Source organism: Ursus arctos, unplaced genomic scaffold (assembly GCF_023065955.2).
Source record: "Ursus arctos isolate Adak ecotype North America unplaced genomic scaffold, UrsArc2.0 scaffold_9, whole genome shotgun sequence".
Taxonomy (NCBI): Eukaryota; Metazoa; Chordata; class Mammalia; order Carnivora; family Ursidae; genus Ursus; species Ursus arctos.
Genome location: NW_026623111.1, coordinates 15,617,812 through 15,638,032, shown reverse-complemented (window position 1 = coordinate 15,638,032; position 20,221 = coordinate 15,617,812). Strand labels below are relative to the sequence as shown.

Here is a 20,221-nt window from a genome sequence, read left to right as displayed (position 1 = left end):
TCACCCTTGAAATCTAACATGTTGGGCCTGTCCCTTCCCTCTTGCCCCATTCCACAGGATGTGTGAAAACCACCTTTCAGATTGAAAGCTGTACATCAATATTTAGCATCTGTTTACTTGCATTTCACAGGGGAGGAAATGACAAATTATCCTGCATTCCAATTCTCAGAAGCACATTTGCAAGCAAAAAGAATGTCCCTTCTGCTGAGAGACACTGGATTGGCTGGGGGATGGTTGTGTACATCTCAACAAGGTGTCTGAATGCTAATCCTCCACACGACAAAGATCTCTGTTATCTAGTGGTCTAGGGATTTACTTCCTCCTCCTAAACTTTATTCTAGGCATTCCTCATGGAAAGAATATAATGAATTTTAACAGTCAATGGAATTGGTCAAATTAGGTAATTTAGACAAAGCTTAAACTAACACACCTGCTATTTTAAAATTATATAGGATCACACAAAGTTTCTTTATAATTCCTTTAGAAAGTACCTCCAATGAAACAAAGTTCTTCAGTGTTAAAATAATCACATGCAACCCTATCATTAAGATCTGATTAAATGTAATCTCCAAAACAAGGTAGGATCACTGCTTTACAGAGATACTTCCAAGACTAGATTATGTGAACAGTTCTTTAAAGGATGAAAATCCAACTAACCTAGTTATTTGACACCACACAGATAAGAATGAGATCCCCCCCATTCTTGCACACTCCTGCAAGTCAGAATACTCGGAATCATCCTTGCGTGTGTATGTGTGTGCGTACGCATGTTCCAGAACATGTGCACTTCCAGACATGGTATCGCGGCCATCTGAAAATCTCATTCAATCTTTGAAGATGGGAAAATTGTAAATTTTTTAGACAGAAAAGATGGCAAATGAAAAAAAAAAGCACATTCTTCAGTGAGCTCTCTATATTAATCCTTTTGTTTTCTGAACTTTCCTATGGTCTAAGCAAGAACATCCAAAGTAAAAAAGCTGCAAAGCTGCGTGACATGGAGTGCCACACAGAAAGCACAGAGAAAGTGTACGGGCCCAGTGTTTACAGAGTCTGGTCTGAATCCCAATGCTCAAAAACTGGGACCTATGCAAGACTGAAACTCTGAGCTCTCATATGAAAATAATATCAACTCCACATGATTACTTGTGGCTGAAATAATACATGTTATACAGTCAATTTTGTAGTGTAAAAGTAAAAAAATATAGATGACTTAAGGAACAATGTTTTACTTACATTTCCACCATGCTGCTCCAGCTTCTGTAATGCACTGGTAATTGGCTCTTTGAATTTCTTCTCTCTCAGTCTCTTGGAAAGCTTTTAAAGTAAGATTGGGAGAATGAAATAATTTGAAAAGTAACAATATTCACCAAAGGCGTAAGTAAAACTTCACTGAAGAGTATGCTAACTAGAAATAAAACCACTGAGACCTTACTGTATAGAAGTACCCAAACACCATTTGTTTTAAACTCCAAGGCTTCTTTTAGATAACATCTCATTGAAATTTATATATAATAGATACCATCATATTTGTTAAAGAAGAGTTCACATTACTTCAAATCATACGAATCCTGTAAAACCCGCTAGGGTATGGTATCCACAGTAAGTTTTCTATGAAACTGCATACTTTTCCATTTTGCAAGAGCACTTGGAGAACCACGATGGAAAATTAAGCCTCTTAAAACACATGTGTTTCCTATATAGTGTAAAAAGCAAAGAGACGAAAAGGAGAGAGTATTCGCATGAACGACTGTAACAGTGACAGGACATTTAGACTACAAACCACAAGACCACCTGTCCCTAGGCATGGCTTGAATGGTCTTCAGACAGAAAGGTGGAAGTCTGACTGAAAAGGAAGAGCACAAGGCGAGGGAGGATAGAATCACAGGAAGAAAGAGGGAAAAACAGCAATTCAGATCATCAGGCACAACCTGTAACAGCATTCTGCCACCAAATGTCTGCATTACTCAACTCACCCAAAGACCTAAACATTTCAGCCGAGAGCAGGACTTGCTCATGGCTCCACTTTCTGGGAATACAACTGAAGCCCAGGAAAGAATTAGTCATTGATCAAATACTTATAAAGGCCTATCCTAGAATTGGTTTCTGGTTCTTCCTCTTTGCATCGATGGAAGAAACCCAGGAGTGCTTCCCACCACTGAGCACTGAGAAGCAGGCCCTTCAGTCAGGTCAGTGAAGATGAGGAAGGTCAGAAGAGTCCCCAAAAGATAAAAAAGTGAGAAAAGCAACTCTAAATGAGAGGCCAGGCAGCCCTGGGGATGGACAAGAAAAAATGCCTCTTGGGGCACCTGGGTGGCTCGGTCAGTTGGGCTTCCGACTCTTGATCTCAGCTCAGGTTTTGATCTCAGGGCCATGAGTTCAAGCTCTACATTGGGCTCCATGCTGGGCATAGAGCCTACTTGAGAAAAAAAAAAGAAAGGAAAAGAGAAAAGGAAAGAAGGGAAAAGAAAAGAAGGGAAGGGAAGAGTAAGGAAGAGAAAGGAAGGGAAGGGAAAGGAAGGGAAGGGAGGAGAGAAGGAAAGAGAAAAGAGAAGAAAGGAGAAGAGAAGAAGAGAAGAGAAGAGAAGAGAAGAGAAGAGAAGAGAAGAAAAAAGAAAGAAAAAAGGAGAAAAAGTGCCCCTTGCACTTTTGATCCGATCTTTGGTTTGCTTCCTACAGACCCCATTACCCAGGAGTAGTGGCTTTTGGGCAGTTCCATGAAGCACCACATCCAGGATCACCTGATATACTCATTCAAAAAGCAGATTCTGGGGTCCTACCCCATACTTACTTAACCAGAATCTCAGATTGCAAAGGCCTAGGTTCTGCATTTTTTTAAGATTCCCAAGTGATTTATTTCCTCTTTCCCCGAGGGTGGGTCAGTGGAAGTCTGAGTGAAGCTAAGAAAGGATTTGACTTATTTTGCATATGAATAAAATGAGTTGTATCTGGGCTCAGTAACTGGTTTCGAAATCAAGAAAACACTTCCTTCAAATAACATCTAATGCAGAGATCTATAAACAAAAAAATATGTAAATCAAAATGGAATCTTTCTGGCTAACAGGTAACTGTTAGGTAAGGAGGTAAGGAGGAGCACCAAAGCACCTCAACAGATCCTCAGAGGTGCCTGTCTCCTGGTGGCGGGTGTGCAGCTAACAGACCACGATTTAATCCCACATGGCAGGTCTCTGTGGTTCTCTCCTCTGTGGAATACCACCGGCATGCAAAGGCCAGTGTGGTATCCAGATCTTTCCAAAGTGTTGACATTCCAGGAGGGTGAAAGGTCCCTTTAAGTCAGCCCAGTCTAAGAAAAAGCAGGGTTCTGGGGAGGAATGTGAGTGACCAAACATTAATGCTAGTGCCCCAGAAAAATTAAAACAACTTACATATTTTAGTTGTTAATCTGGCCTTTTCTTTCTGCCCTGGGGGGTGGGACTGGGAGGCTTTTCAGGAAGCGGAGGTTTTGGGCCTTTTCTACTTCAAGTGCGGGAAGGATCCACTGTGATTCCTTTTCTCTGTATATCACACCCCCTTCACCTCATTCCAACTTTCTCAGTGGATGTCCTTGCTACTTACTTCTCCAAAAAACAAAAACCACTCTCCACAAGGGCAGAGGGCATATTGTTTTTTGGTCACCATTAGAGCCCCAGTGCCTACAGCATAATACTTGGCACACACGGGAGGACAGAGAGCAACAGAGTTGTTAAAATGTTGATTGTCTGACTGGAGCAATCAATCTAAAATAAGCCATTTTGTATATTAGGATAAAATTCCTGTGGTTAGTCAGGTACAACCTGCTGACCTACAGGTTATAGGCAAACACCTGCCAGGATTCTCCTCCTTCTCTTCTAAGGCTTCCCACATCTTGAGGTTTGAGAGTCTATTCCCACTGTGTCTTCAGCCCATCAAACACCTGGTGCTGGTGGGAATTCCTCTCCCACCATTCCTAACCTCAGCACAGCAATCCTGATAGATTCCCTACCATCCCTCTTTTCTATAGGTTTGGCCAGATGTTCCTGGGGTGTATTAGTCTCTCTGCAGAGTAAGGAGTTAAAAATACAGTTCAAGGGGGGCGCCTGGTTGGCTCAGTCGTTAAGTGTCTGCCTTTGGCTCAGGGCGTGATCCCGGTGTTCTGGGATCGAGCTCCACATCAGGCTCCTCCACTGGGAGCCTGCTTCTTCCTCTCCCGTTCCCCCTGCTTGTGTTCCCTCTCTCGCTGGCTGTCTCTCTGTCAAATAAATAAATAAAATCTTTGAAAAAAAAGATACAGTTCTAGGATCTCTCAGATGGATGGGTCCAAGAAAAAAACAGTAGAACTATGATCAAAATACATGCCTCAGCTCCGAACTACAGAAGGAGGCACACAGAGACATGCTAGCTGTGGGTTACTGCAGCAAGGACTTTAATTGTTTATCAGTGAAGGATTAACTTCGCGTAAAGAAAGGATTGCCCCTCGCCCCTGGCTCCTAGATGGAAAACTCTAAGCCCTTGGTATCACCTGCAGATAAGAGTATCTTTGTTCCAGGCGGCCTTGGGCCACAGGATCTCAGCTCAGCTTCTGGAGAGGCTAGAGATGAAGGTCAGCCATGCAAGCAGTCTGTCATGCTAGCACAGTGGGCCCCTAACATGAACCCTGGACACCACGTTGAGGTGAGGTTCTCAGGATGGCAATACCCCATGTGTGCTGCCGCATATCCCTGCTGGAAAAAGCCAGCCCTGTCCACACAACTCCACTAGGAGGAAGGACCACTGGACGTTCCACACTTGGTCTCTTCTGGGTTCTGCTCTACGTACCTCCTTCCTTTGCTGATTTTAACTGGTATCCTTTCACTATAATAAACTGAAACAGTAAATATCAGCTTTTCTGAGTTTCATGAATCCTTCTAGCAACCTAAGGGTAGTCTTAGGGAACTCCTGAACTGTCCAATATCCCAGTGTGTACATGTCCTCAGGATTAAACTACACACAACAGGAAAACGTCTCATCCTGAATACTATTTATAGACTCACTAAAAAACTTACAAGGAAAAACAAAGAAAAAGACGAAAAACATGGTTGTGGCAATGCACAATGACACAGGAGCAGGTATAAGCCGTCCTTATAATTCATGGCTCATCAACACAGGCATAATACCATTGTACTGCTCTTAATTTTTGTCCATTCAACTTTTACTTGCTTTTCATTACAACCCTAAATTCTGCTCAGGTAGGTGCTTTCCATTAAAAAAAATAAAGAAATTAAAATTTCTGAATCAGTTAATGATTAATTTGAAGCCACTAAATCATGACGAGATACAGACAGTGCATGGTACACATACACAACCACTCTCTCATCTTTTCAGTTCTTACACTTGTAAGCAGATGTTTCAGATGGTCATTTAGAGAAGGACCAACGACGACACTCAGCTGCACGAGAGCATTCAGTCCTCTTGCAAACACCTCATCATCCAGGTGGACCTGGGGGGTTAGTTGGGACAGGAAAGGAAAGAGAAGAAAAGAGAAGTAAGAAGAAAGGTCAAGCAGGAAAAAGTAAGACTGAGCATACAAAATCAGAGGATAAGCAACTAAACCCAGAATCACCCTTTAATGTCGGACCATCAGGAAACAAAAAGTAAATTTCTGGCTTGAGTGAAACACTAACTAAACCCTATAGCAGCATGCAGCCAGCCTGATGTGAGGTTTTATTACTTTCCCTTATTACTCAAAATGTCCCCTTTTACCTTTCGTATATCCTCTAAAGGCATCTTCAAATAAGTAATCATCTGTCCCTGAATAATCGTGGCCTAATTTTGCACGCACATCAAAATCACAGGTAAAGGACCAATTTGCATATAATTTGGAAGAAAAAAAACATAAAATATTCTAAATGTACCACAGAAAGTCCAAAGGAATAGAAGATACCAGAGCTGCCTTTAGCACAGGAATCAGTCTCGGAAGCAAAGGTACAGCTTTCTCAGGAGCGCCTTGGACCAACAGTAATTCTCTAAAACCCTCCTTTGACACAAAGGTGTACGGATGTTTCGTCTCTCTCAGACCCTGCCAAAGACAAAACAAACAAACAAACAAGACTTACTACACACCTGGTTATGCTAACAACAAAATCCTCACTAGTCTAAATGAAAATCAAGTTTTAGTATGGTTTTCCTAATCATGATTTATAATTTCAATAATTACGATTTCAATTAAACCCAGAAATTGTGGAACAAAGGACATACAGGAGGCAGGAAGAATTTCTAACCACAGCAAGGAAGAAAAATATATTAAAAATGAAAGGAACAGGAAAAAAGAAAGGAAAGCCAAGGGAAAATAAAGGAAATAAAGAAGAAAGAGAAAGGAAAGAAGGAAGAAAATAAAAGGAAGGAGGCAAGGAGAGGAAAGGTAAATAAATAAATAAAAGAAAAAGAGAAAAAGAAACCCTCACTAGGATACTAAAAACATTTTGTATATACTCCCAAATACTGACTGAACACACAAGAACTCAATCTAAAATGCTGGTTTACAACCACTGCTTTATGGGCAAAATTATTAGACCGCCTACCTTTACGGTGATTTTGCAACTTGTTTAATCAGTTTCTAAAATATTATATTTCCTTCATATTTAAGTATTTTATATTAAGATATTTTAAAAACATCTTTTCGTATGTTCAAAAAACACTGTAAGATTTTAAATATCATTTTTAACTTTGGGATGTGAAATAAAAATATGAAAAAAAAACCTGTATCATTTCTTTTACCCAAAATGCATCAGAAAAGATTAGATAGTACAGTTTTATGATATAACCCATCACTTTGAGTCAAGAAGAGCCATCTGGCTTTTTTTAAAAATATCAAACAAAAAAAGCAATAGCAATACTCCCTCAGTTGGACTAATTATTTTTTGTCAGTAAGTATAACTGGCTGCAAAGTCATACCTAAAAATACTAATTTTCAACCAATCTGTCCCTTAGACCAAACTATCTGCTTCCAAATAGTGATCAAACACCTCCTTTCCTGGATGCTTTTGAAAACTGTGCTGCCAAGCACACCAGCACACTTCGGACCACAGGTTCTAGCATCTTGAGAGTGCCCCTACCCTGTTTATTTTAGAGATGAGGAATCATCAGGTCAAGAGGTGAAGTGGATTTCCACAGTGGTGCTACTGTCAGTACTTCCCCACTCTTAAATGAGTAGAGGGGAAGGCTGACAACGTACCCAACACAGAAATAAAGGCATTGGTGTTTGGAAAATAATTATTTAAAGGACTAACTTTATGTGATCTCCACTAAACACAGACTCCCTGTAGGGACTCCCCAGATTAAACCACTCCTCTCCCCTTGTGATTAGCAGGAGCAAGTTTTCAAAGGTGTCACTATAGTACCGATTCATCTAAAAAATGGTTTGTTACCATATGCAAAAGGTTTAAAATTCTTAAAAGAACTAATGAAACACTGATACATTTTAAGTTTTAATTACCAAGTTTAAAAGGATTTGATGAAAACTGAATTTCAAAATAGGCTACCCATAAAAATACACTGCTATCATACCAAAATAATTTTGTAATAAATTTTAAAAAACAAAGACAACAAAAATGATCCTTAACTCTTAAAAAAGACAAGTATCTATAACTTAAATATAAGACAACTGGCTAAATCATTTCTCAACTTGTGACTCTAGCAAAAGGAATAAATTTCACAGAAGAGATCACTGATTCACCTCAAGCTAATACTCTGCCAACTTTTTCCTGATATAAATGTTAAATAGTTTGAAGGAATTTATCAGAAGTTTTCCTAAAATCCTTTATCAAAATGATCTCCATGATTTTCTACTTAAAACGTACAGGCAGGCAAAAGCCCAGACAATTCTCCAAAAGGACGTTTAGATAGTTAATATCAGTTCCCTAAGAAACATATCACGTTCACATTAAGCATGACTAGTTGTATAGAAACAGGTCAACCACTCCTTGTTATCTGATGTAGTTTAGGTCAAACCACTGATGTTCTCCTGATATGACTAGTTCCATATGATTCTAAGTACTTTTATTTTTGGAATTAAGTATGAATATTTCTTTCACTTATCTACAATTCCCTGTGTAGACTAAGTTGTTTATAAACCTGATTAATCAGTTTCTAATAAACATATACTGATCATAATTAATTCCTAAGGGAGTGTGGTATTTTAATGACTATTGTTTGGCTCTTATTTCAAAAGTAAAGAATAAGATTTACTGATGCATTACAAAATAATATTTAATACAACTTTTAAAGTTTTTTTTTTCCCATAAATATTCAGGAGAAATGGAACATACATTTACCTCAGCTAAAGTAATAAGAAGAGGATCAAATGGAAGATTTTCAGGAGGACATTCCCACTGTAATCTGTGTTTCACTGAACCATGGACCAATCTAAAATAGTAAACATCAATGACCATAACATGGACAATGTAATTATAAGCTAAGCAGTAATTATCTAACATATTCATACACTTTCTAGACCATAACCTTACTAGAACTATTCTGTAACACGTAGGAATACCACAGCTTGAAATGATATTACGAAGACATCTCATGCAGCAATGTCTATAATCCCACAAACTCCTACTCTTTCAGCAAAATTGTCTGATGGCCAAACTAAACTCCACATTTGTTAAGCCTACAGTTTCGGAGCTTGAGCATGCTGCTGTCTGTGAGTCTTAATACAAATGCTACACTTGACATGTTTCAGTCATAATTATAACAAAATAGATAACCCACAGATGTGCAAACAAAGAAATGTGATAATGAGAAACAATAACTTGTTGTATATGGAATATTATTTTTCAGATATGGATCACTTACCCCTAATAATTTGAAGACAAGCTGAATTTTAGCCCTGCTAAACAGAAAACTGAGGGCAGGAGGTTAAGTAGCCCACACAAGGTTACAGAGTGGTAGCCCCTTCAGTTAGAGTCACTGCTGCTTTTTTTTTTTCCCTTTTTTTTTCTAACAGCTTTTACTGAGGCATAACTAACATTCAATAGGGGCGCCTGGGTGGCTCAGTCGGTTAAGCCTCTGCCTTCAGCTCAGTCATGATCTCAGGGTCCTGGGATCGAGCCCCTTGTTGGGCTCCCTGCTTGCTTAGCAGGGAGTCTGCTTCTCCCTCTGCCTCTGCCCCCCCCACTTGTGCTCACTCTCTTTCTGTCTCAAATAAATAAAAATCTTTAAAAAAATAACCAATATTCAAAAAAACTGCACATGGTTATAAAGTATAAAATTTGATACGTTTTGATATGTGAATACATCAGTGAGTCATGATCATAATTATGACAGTGAACTTACACATCTCCCTCAATTGTTTCTTCACCCTTTTGTAACATTCTCAACTTCTTTGACACCTTTAGCATTATTTTCTTCACAGCAAGAGGTCTCGATAACATTTTTACTATTTTAGCAACCATAATTGCTTGGAGTAGGAAAGGGGGTATAAGAACCCTAAAATACCACTTCAACTCAGAATGTAAATTAAAAAATAATAACAATAAAATGAAGAATGCTTCTTGAGCTTATTCCTCCAAATCCGCAGATACCATTACAAACTACATTTCTTGAATTTTAGAACAACAGAAAGAATGTTGTGATTTCTCACAATGAAAATGACATTTTCCATCATCTAGAACAGGCTAAAACTGGATATACTTAGAAGAAATAAACATTTCTTGGTAGTGAAACCTTAAAATGGTATCACTCTATTTATAACTATATTGTTTTCTTTAAAACAGTTCTGATGTCTCTCCTGAAAGGTGGCAAGAACTGTATCAAAAGTGAGCAAAAACAGCTGTATGTACTCATTGAGAAGTATAATTTCAATAAATACGATTTTTTGAAATTTCTGAAATATCATTTTGAAAAATAATGAAACAGTTTCATTAAATCGTCAACTTTCAGTTTACAAATAAAATAGGACTAATAAATAAAGTTTGCAACTTGCTCAAGACTGTGAAGGCTTATATTGTTTCAGAAACTGGTTCATTCAATTTCTTAAATTGTAGATCTGTTGGTAATTCTATTTTGGAATTAAAATGATCTTCTTCAACAATGTCCCACGATCCATACCGGTCCAACAGCCAAAGTGTGAATAAGTCACCTTTGTTTCAACCTCCCTAGTAAATAAAATTTTCAATACATTTAAACTAAATAGTGTTATTGATTTTACTCAATTATTTTTAATAATCTGGTCAGTTATAACCTGAATTGATTTTACCTGCAAGGAATACCTCCTTTAGAGTAAATGGCTGCAAATGCGGAAGGAGCTCGTGACTGTTCACCAAACTGAATAAAAAACGACAAGAATACAATAAGTAGACTATCACCTCCACTTTGTGATGATACCTAACCAATTTTAATCCGGCTGAGGTCAGAGGCAAATGGACATCCTGACTTTCAACCCACGACACTGGTATCAAGGTGCATCACTCTACTCAGCAACACAAATGAGGAAAATTATCAGTCCTCCCAGTACTGAACCACAACCACACGTTCTGTATTTCATTTATACCCCTAACTTGTTTCGGAAGGCTTATAGGCAGCTGGAATCACATGTAGAGTAAATATAATATTGAAAAATACTAAGAATGAACATCACAAATAAATATAACAAAGGTAATACATCTTTCTACTCTCCACCACTGTGACCTTTCAAGGTGAGGGGTCCATGGAGAAGAGGTAAGTATAGGGAAAGCAGATTTGTTTTCAGCCTCCAGCACATCTCCTACTTGTCCTCCAGGCAAATATGGATGTCTGGGCGGCCAGAGAACCTATAATTTCTCCAAACTCGTTTTATGCTTCTCCAAAAAAGAAAGGCTTAGGATGGGCAGGGGTGATAGAGCTGAAGACAGAGCAAGGCTTTCATAAACACATGCCTGGATGAGTCCGCTCAGATACAGAACTTCACAACTTTCAGTTGTCTCTATGTTATCTTAAGAATAAATTAGCTCTGTGTTCCCAAAGACCATGTGAGAGGGGATCGAGCACAACAATTAAACAATCACAGCATACATAACTTCAATACTGTTGATCAGAGACATAGATAATTTGGGCACAAAAAAGTAAATATTTTATCACATCGTACTTTGAATATAATCAAATGAAATATAGTTGGCCAAAATATGAAATAAAAACTCACTAACCTATTTTAAAGATATAACTAGCTAAAAATATTTTAAAAAGCACATGCAGTAATTTAAAAATATATGTAAGGGGATAAGTTTACAATTAGCTCTTTTTCCTCTGGAAAAACACAGATGTCTGAAGTTAAAACACAGATGAGATTTCATTAGCATACAGTATTATAATAAGATTCATTTACAAACTTCAATCCACATTCTGCATAATAATTCACAGAAATAGTAATGTTTCATTCATCTAGTTGTAATTCCTAATAAGAAAAATATGTTTTAAAAACTGTTTTCAAGTAATCATATTAGATAAGGAAATTTGAAAAAATGTTCTTATAGTGGGGGAAAAATTAAGACAACTTAGGGCTACAGACACTTTTCTTAGTTCTAGCAGCTATTAGCAAATGATCTTACTTTTTGAACCTATAGGTCATGTAAATAATCCCTAAATTTCCAAAACATCCACCAAGACAAAATTTCTGATTTGAAATTCTAAGCAATTCCTTTCCTTTTTTTTTTTTTTTTTAAACTCCTTTTAGAGATAATCATAGTTTCATCTTCTAGGTCCCACATTATCAAAAAATTTTTTCTACCAATGGGATCATTTCATCAATTTTTACCAAATTTTACCAAAACTCCATTACCACAAATAAAACTGTAGTCCCTTCAATTTTTAACATCATCACAGACCATATTTCAACTCTAAAATAATCAACATTATTAAATATACCCCAGTATACTGAGTTAAAAAAATTTTAACTTTTGATTCAAGTGAAATACTCAAACTTTACACACATTCAAGTGCATAAATTGTAGGTATATAGACCAGTGAATTCTCCAAAACAAACAGTGGTGTAACAACACTCCGGTGTGGAAAACCTGAATGTTACCAGCACCTTAGAAACCTCCTCAGTGCCTCTGCCCAATCCCTAACTACCTTTTTCCCCAATGGTGAACTCTATCCTGACTTCTAACTAACTTTGGATTGGTAGCTTTTACAGATTTCAGACATGACCTTGTCTAATATACTCTATTCTCAGGTCAAATCACTATTTCCCAAAACGTTCCTTTGTTTTTCATAAAATTTAAGATTTGGGCTACTTATATTTCTACTTTAAAAAGTTCTTCAAAGAGAGGAAGTAGACTGAAGTGTCACCATGAAATCTCTCAACTAAACATGGGAAAAAGCAGCAAGAGCAAGGAGATAGCAGGGCATTCTTCAGTAATTCAGCTTGACACAGCGCAGATTACAGAAAGAAGCAAAGGAACACATATGCTTACACTATTTTTCATTTGTAAAGTCAGGCAATCTCCTTCTGCCCTTGGCCAGTTCATTGTATCCTTGCTGTATTTTACCTGCCATCAAAGTCAGTGTCTCAGCCACTCTCATAATCCCCTTTGAAGGCTAAAACCATGATCATCTTACCTATGCAAGGCTGGGCAGACACCACCTGGTGTTGTAGCACAGGTGTGCTCACCTTTTGGATAATTCACTGATCCACACACTTATAATTATTCACTTCCATGTGCACAAATCTCATGTTTGTTAAATCTGATTAAATCGCTGTCAACAGGCAAAAGGAGGCTAGTACTATAGTTGGGATTTCTGGGGGAGTTAATTTATAGACATAGCAACATCATCAGAGATGTTTATGCAAGCATGTTATCCATCCTATGTCAACTGAATACAAGTTTATTCGTTGATATTAGGAAGTACTAGAACTATAGTAAATAAAAAATAAAGCTGATGTGCAACATTTTACAGTCTAGTACACTCATCCATGAATATCACATTCTGGTTATTGGATATATCACACCTTCTCACTTCCACACTCACATCATTATTTCCATTCTTCATCATGATTACCATACGCCCTTTGTCACTAGCTTAAATGTAACAAGAAAAAATTTACAAACAAAAGGAACTTGGGACAGCACTCAGAATGGTTCAATAGTGTGCTAAATGTCTATTACTTTGTTTTTTTATTATTATCATTATTTTTAATTTTTTTAATTACTTTGAAAAATCTACCGAGTCAGGAATGTCTTTTGTACCTACTGGGTTAATGGTCTTAGGGTTAAGTTTATCACTTGGTCGAGGATGAAGTTTTCTTGCAGTCTCTGGAGAACTGGTTGACGATGAGGAGTTGCTTTGTTGAACTGTAGTCCTATGTTTTATCTGTATGCTTGATGATGTCCTTTGATCACAGCTACCTGGAAAAAGCAGAAGATCAACAGAAAAAGAGGTGAAAGAGATAAAGCTCACTCTTATCCACCTGTATAACAATGTGTCTATTAACAAAATTCACCGCTTCATGTAAAAAGTGATGCTCTGTACCTGCCTTTCTGTTTCGCAACTGTGTGCCTCCATGGCACTCTGACTTCTGCATTGCTTCCCTTTCACTCCTGCAGTCAAATGAAACTTGATCTTAGAATTTTGGGAAGAGGGGTTCATTAACAACATTAAGACCAAAACAGAACACAGTAGAAAATATAATAAAAGATACACAAAAAAGGTACGGCATGGAACAAAATGCCAGAAAGACCGATAAGAAAATGTGAAATGATATCAACCTGAATAATATCAATAATAGCAAATGGAAAACAATCTGTTAGAAAATAAGATGTATAAGAATAAACTTTTTTTTTTCCATTCATATTGTCAAAATACACTTTCAGAAACTCAGTTGTAAACCCTGTGGCCACATTCAGAAAATACGGACTAGATTTCTGAAAGGAGAAAGTGGCTGGCACATCCCTAGCATCTCTATCTTCCTTGGCCTCTGTATTTCCAAAGTTCCAAATGCTAACATTGGCGTATCAAATCTTATATTTCAAGTGACATAATGAATTCTCCTACTCAATGTACTACAAGCTCCGTAAGCTGAACATAACCACAACTAAGGTTATCACACTGAAGATATGAAATTGTTAATTCAAGGCACACTAATTTTCTGGTCCCTCATGCTGAAAAACTGAAGACCTTCTTTCCCTGTCTTCTTTCCCTTCACTACCCACACTCAACCCTACAGATGTGACCAATGTGGTGTGATAAGATAGAAGGAACTGTTGGCTCAGATCGGGGTCTGTAACCTCATCTCTACCAATTACCAGGTTTATGAATTTAGGCAGATTATTTAATCTCCCGAAGTCTCGATTTCCAGATATATTAAAAGGGAAGAATAATACAAGCCAATGAAGGCTATTACTGAGGAGTCGATAAGGTAATATATCAACACGCTCAACCAGCCAGTGATGGTTCCCTTCTCCCTCTTCCACACTTCCCTCTTTGCTACTAATGGGAGAACTCCAGTTCACAGTGATGATTTTCTGCCCAAACAGATTACTTCTAAACTTTTATCTCTACCAAGGAACCCTCCAGCACACGCACCCAGATTCAAATACCCAACTGCCGGCTGGCATTTCTAGGTCTAGTTCCAATCCCAAGTTGCACGCAGCCTTTCCTGATCTTCTCTGTTTCTCAAATGTACACTTCCACGGCACTCTGATTCCTGCACTATTTCCTTATTTCTACTCAATTACTCCATTCCCTCACTTGCACAGCACTCCAGTCCTTCTTCCACTAGACCATTTCCCACTTTAAGCCTTTAATATTATTATTAAATATATAAACCACCCTTCAACTACACTGTAGGATCTTCCTTTAAGGCAAAACGGGTGAAGCCTTCTTCTACTTCCAAATGACAGTTTTTCATATATTTGAAGACAGACTCTCAACTCCTTAGTTTTATCCTCTTCAGGATAAACACTGATGCTTTTTCAAGTGATTCCTCATGAGATGATTTTAATCTACTAGACAAATTAGAAATCTTCACAAGGACGAAACTCCATGTAATTCAGCCCCCAAATATTTCAAACATGATGTAACCATTTCAAAGTGCCTTGTAAGGATAAATTAAATGTAAGATTGTTTCATACACAGAACAATTTTAAATTTCAATTTTCTTTATTTAATATATTCACCTAATTTTCTCATCCTACTACTAGCAGGTGACTTACCTCCCAATATCACACTTCACATTCATTCCCAAGGCATTTTTCACAATTATGGTAATTAATGCCTCATTGAATTTGTCAGATAATATTATAAGGTAAAGCAGGCTTTAAATATGTCGACCTAACACTGCACGTCAGTGAATATTCCGCAAGTATTTACGATTGTACCAGGTTTCTGTTTTGAGAAGGTCCTGATGGGAATAGTATGATCTAAGTTTCTGTTTAAATAAATAAATCGGTGTCTACGCTTCTTCAACTCTGTATAATTGGGGGTAATTATAGCAACTACTTTTAAAGTTGCTGAAGACTAATAAATTAATACTTCTTTTGATCGTAAGTTTTAATAACTGTCTTGGCTGAAAAGCACAAAGATCCCACACACACACATAAGAAAAGCAGAGTTGGTCACATCAAACCACGATGCATATTTTTCAAAACTACCTACCACATCTACAAAAGTTTCTGCTGGAACAACAAATTCTTACCTTCCTTTATGTAAAAAAATTGTTCCTGAGAGGTACCAGTAGGAAGGTGCGGCATTAGATTTTGAACGAGCTCAAAAAGCCATGGAAACTCTTCATTTGAAAAACTTTTAAAAAACATGCTAGAAAATTGAGCTTCCAAGGATTTTATGCATACAGAGCAGTTTTTACATGTAATATACTTATGTAATTTCCAGCAATAACATCAAAACACACATACACGATGCAAACATTTCTATGTCTACCTTCAAAACACTCTATATTAGAGAGCTTCTTCCCAAAAAAACAATATTTTTTACTTATTGTTTAAAGTATCACCCTTTACCTTACAAATTAAGTATTTTCAATTTTTAAAATGAATATCCATCTGGGAGGGGTGCTCGGGTCGCTCAGTTAAGCGTCCAACTCTTGATGTCAACTCCGGGTCCTGAGATGGAGCCCTGAGACTGGCTCCGTGCTCAGCAGAGTCTGCTTGAGATTCTCCACCCCCACCACTCTGAGCACTCTCACTCTAAAATCAATCAATCAATCAATCAATCAATAAAATCTTTAAAAAATATATATCCATCTGGGAGCATACCACTGACAAGAAAACTGGTACATGAGTTTGTAGAAGAAAACTGCTTAATTCATCTTACATTTAACTCTTTTGAGTGCTTTTCCATTAACACATGGAGGGTGGTGTAAAGAGGTAATAATGGTGAGAGGAAGTGGAAAAGTAAGAACTATTTTGTGCTACAAATATTATCAGTCACCTCTCATTCTTTTACAAAACAATACAAAGATTCTAAACAGGCACTAGAGTCCACTTGACCCAAACATCTGAACTATGTCATAATATCCGAAAGCAAGCAAACCAAGCAGGGTCCACAGTGGAACTCGCACTTTCCCTTAGTTTCCTTAGGTGCTACGACTCATCCTCTCATCTGAAAGGGGCTGTGGATATCGTGTCAATGATAGGAAAGCATACTTTTGTTTCATTATTTTGGATAGGTCACATATCCTATTTCTTTCCCTATATGCACTTTCTTCCTGCACGACGCTTTGAGACCACTGCGCTACACCGCTTGCTAAATTATCAGGGGGCAGAGGCCACTTTTTTTCCTACTCTCTCATCCGTTGTTTTGAAAGTTCCAAAAGTGTAATTGGCACCCCACTAAAGAAGCCATGATCCATCTCTATAGTTCCTTCAAATTCCGAAGTGCAGCGACAGAGCCCAATATCCAACTATCTCAATTCCTTTTTTACCGTAAAGTAAACCCAAAAGGCCAGTATTGAGTCTTACACATCTGCTTTCCATTTGCCTACCCTCTTCCCCTCCAATACCATACATTTCCAATAAGAACAGTTCAAGACCAGGGTGCTGTCAAACTCAGAAAATAAGGACGACGTGTACAAAAAAATAAAGAAAAACAGAGTTTTCTTGCTTTGTTTTAAGGAATGGGGGCGGGGGTAGACGTCCGGTTTTCCATTAAGGCCAACGAAGGCTACTCTCCACCACAACCAGACCCCTAGAAAGGAAGCGTGCGCTCTCGGCGCTCCGCAGCTCCAGGGTCCTTGGCAACGGAGTCCGGCGGCCTTAGCAACAAGCCAGCGAGGAAGCCGGCAGGGCCATGACAGCACGGGCGGCACCGCGGAATCCTCGCACCCCTGGCCCGGGGCACCCACAACCCGTTCCTACCGCTTCTCTCCCGCGGCGATCTGCACACCAGCCCCCACGCCGGGTGGGACTTTCAGTCCGGCGCCCTCTCCCAACTACCCCACTCCCGTCCCCCACCGACGGGATTCAGGGAACATGAGGCTTCGCGTGGTGCCCGGATCTGGCGGCGCCGCACAGTGACGTCAGACGCATGCTGCGTCCTCTAAGCCTCTAGCCGGGAGGCTGCAAAGGCGCAGGGCAGAAGAGGGTTGCCCTGGCAACGAGGCGCCGGGAGTTGAAAAGGGCAGCTTCCAGCTAGCCAGATGTTGTGTGATGACAAAGGAGCACCTGGTGGAGGGTCTTTAAGAAGTGCTGAGAAGTCCAGGGAGCAGAGGAGAGCACAGACTCCTCTTTCCCTAGCTACAATCTCTCCCCAGTCCGTGTACCTACCTCTGTAACACTTCTCTCCCACACTTAAAATACTGTTTTCTCCACCTGCCCTAGAACCTGAGAGCTCAGGACCATGAGCTCCAGCCCCAGGGTGTTCAGGGGAGGGAGCCAAAGCCATCTGCCTGCCCAGCTGTGGAATTTCGTTTCCTATCACAACTTTCTAATTCACATGCCATTGTGTTCAACTACATAATACATATTTTAATAAAGTTTGTGTGCTTTTTAACTTAAGATAATTTTAATAAAACTGATGCTGCAAAAAATGCATGTCCTCTTGTGATTCCACCAAAAGCAGTTTGGGTTGTCATAGTTAAAAGGCCAAGCCCTTCAGATCTGTGCACTGCGTTCCTTTCTAACTTCTGCTGTCATCCCATAGCCTGCACTTTTTGTTCGGGTAATAGCTTAACTATACCGTTGTCCCTGGCGGAGCAGTCCAGGCAGTGTAATCCCTCCCTGTCCTTGTAGTTCCATTCTTGCTTCCTGAAGCACTGCTGTGGGAAGCTTCTCGGACAGGCTGTGAGTTTCTTCATGACAATAACTGTGACTTTTCCCCTCATTTCTCCACTTTCTAGCACAATGTAGCAGGGACTCAGGAAATACTCTGAATAAATGAAACCAACAAATGAATTCTATGTATATCTTAATTCCTCCAATGTTCTGTGAAATTTGCACACAAGTCTAAAATTTTAAAACTCATTATGAATTTACCTATCTTCCTCCGTGACTGAAAATCTCTCTATCCCTTCTCTATACCCAATTAGCACAATGCGTGCCTAACTAGTGTTTTTAAAAAAAAAAGAAATAAAGATCCCATTTTTTAGCTATTTTCACCTTATGAGTTCTCTTTTCCAGATTCTACCTGCCTTATTATGTATCTCCTTGCCCTCTTCCTCCCAACTAGTATCCCCGCTGATAGACTTAGCAACACCTAGCTCATGGCCTTTTAGTCCCTCTGCCTGGAATGTAAGAATAATTTGTATTCAGTATGGCAGAGAAGTGAAGTGCACATGTTCTGAAGTTAGGCCACTTAGGTTGGAAACCCAATTTCATCGTTTATGAGCTACAAGACCTTGTGCAATTCATTTAACCTCTCTAAACCTTAATTTCCTCATCATAATAAGGTTCATGTAAGACTTAAGAGCACAAGTAAATTTCCTAACGCACGGGAAGAACTTAGCAAGTATTCACCAGTGCAATTGTTGAGGTAAAAGCCAGTTAAAATTTATGTAGAGTACACTGTGTTGTAGACATCTCAAGCTATGCCTTGGTGTTAGTATGAGACCCTGAATAGTGACATGGATTTTTCAGATTTTAAAAAATAACCACAATTACTTGTGTGAGCCTCACCTAACCATAAATAAATCAACCTCTCGTAAATTTTCTATCTTCATTTTAGAAAGTACAGAAACAGGTTCATTGGCACTGTGACTTTGTCTAGATATCATGCAACAAATGGGGGATACTTTCTTGGACAAACTAATTTGAGAAGGCTGTGAGACGTCCAGGCGAATGTGACCAGAAGACAGTTGGCTATGCCCATCCAGCGTAGAGGGGCAAGAGCTCTGGATTTTATAGCCATCAGCGAATAGACAGTAGTTGAGGCAATAGGAGTACTTGAGGTACTCCAGGGAGAGCATGAAGTGTGTGAGAGACGGGAAGCCAATAGTAGACTTGGGTCTCTCAATCCTGTTCTGGTTTCAAGGTTTAATTCTCTATTTGGAGAGAGTACAGAGGGAGCGAATGGTTGACCTATGTGTCTAGCAATATGGCAAATGATTCTGAAAAGTCAGTAAGTACTATGTATCTCCCCTATGACCCTACAGATTTACTCTCCACCCTGCTGTATACTCTGGGAAGCTGATCATGATGGACTGGTATCAACAAGTCTCCCATGCCCACTGGATGACACTGGGCTTTGGCCAATGGGGAAACTTAACAAATTGTAGAATTCAGAGAGAGTGAAATCAGAAGGTTTATTCTTCTGCCTCATCTCTAGGAGTTTCCCTGGAACTGGCTATATGTCTAAATGAAGGTCACAGTTCCTTTCTAAACTGCCAACTTCAGGTCTACAGGTGTAAAACCTCAGGTGCTACTAGCCCTTGATTAATGTGCTGTCTCTGCAGTTACCCTGTACTTAATAAATAGTCCCTTTGTAAATAAATCCTTGCCAGATTATCCTATTTCTAATGTATCACTACATGTTGCATAAAATTATGAATTAGATAAATCCAATCAAAGCTGAAAAATCAGAGTATTGTTCTCATTGTTTTGATTTCCATTTCACTTGTGAAATTATACTTGTTTAGTCACAAACACTTTTAAGAAAATATCAGTGGTATTGTTGGTTTGGCCTTAATTGCTTTAAAGAAAATCTTTTCCTTTTTGTACAAGTTACAGGCCAACTGATCATTCCCAATCATCAGGAAAGGAGATACAAGCTATTTTGTTAATGTTATTTCTAGTACATCCTGTCAGGAGATGTTAGACATTATCATTATATAATCATCAAG

General features: G+C 38.8%; 1 protein-coding gene across 5 annotated transcripts in view; it reads right to left on the bottom strand.

The window, feature by feature from the left end:
- Positions 1-17,460, bottom strand: part of PACRGL (parkin coregulated like) — a 33,102-nt gene extending 15,642 nt beyond the window's left edge. For 2 of the 5 annotated variants that reach the window (XR_008958444.1, XM_057309762.1), the window contains exons 1-8: positions 17,304-17,445; positions 13,462-13,529; positions 13,183-13,337; positions 10,211-10,278; positions 8,286-8,376; positions 5,897-6,031; positions 5,345-5,452; positions 1,234-1,314 (exon numbers count right to left, since the gene is read on the bottom strand). Coding sequence is in view for 4 of the 5 variants with exons in the window: in XM_057309762.1 (XP_057165745.1) it covers positions 1,234-1,314; positions 5,345-5,452; positions 5,897-6,031; positions 8,286-8,376; positions 10,211-10,278; positions 13,183-13,337; positions 13,462-13,513 (690 nt within the window). In the remaining variant the exon portion in view is untranslated. Of the gene's footprint in view, positions 1-1,233; positions 1,315-5,344; positions 5,453-5,896; positions 6,032-8,285; positions 8,377-10,210; positions 10,279-13,182; positions 13,338-13,461; positions 13,530-17,303 lie in introns of all 5 variants that reach the window. The other 3 variants (XM_026514516.4, XM_026514517.4, XM_026514518.4) reach the window with 3 other exon arrangements.
- Between the last annotated feature and the right edge of the window lie 2,761 nt (positions 17,461-20,221).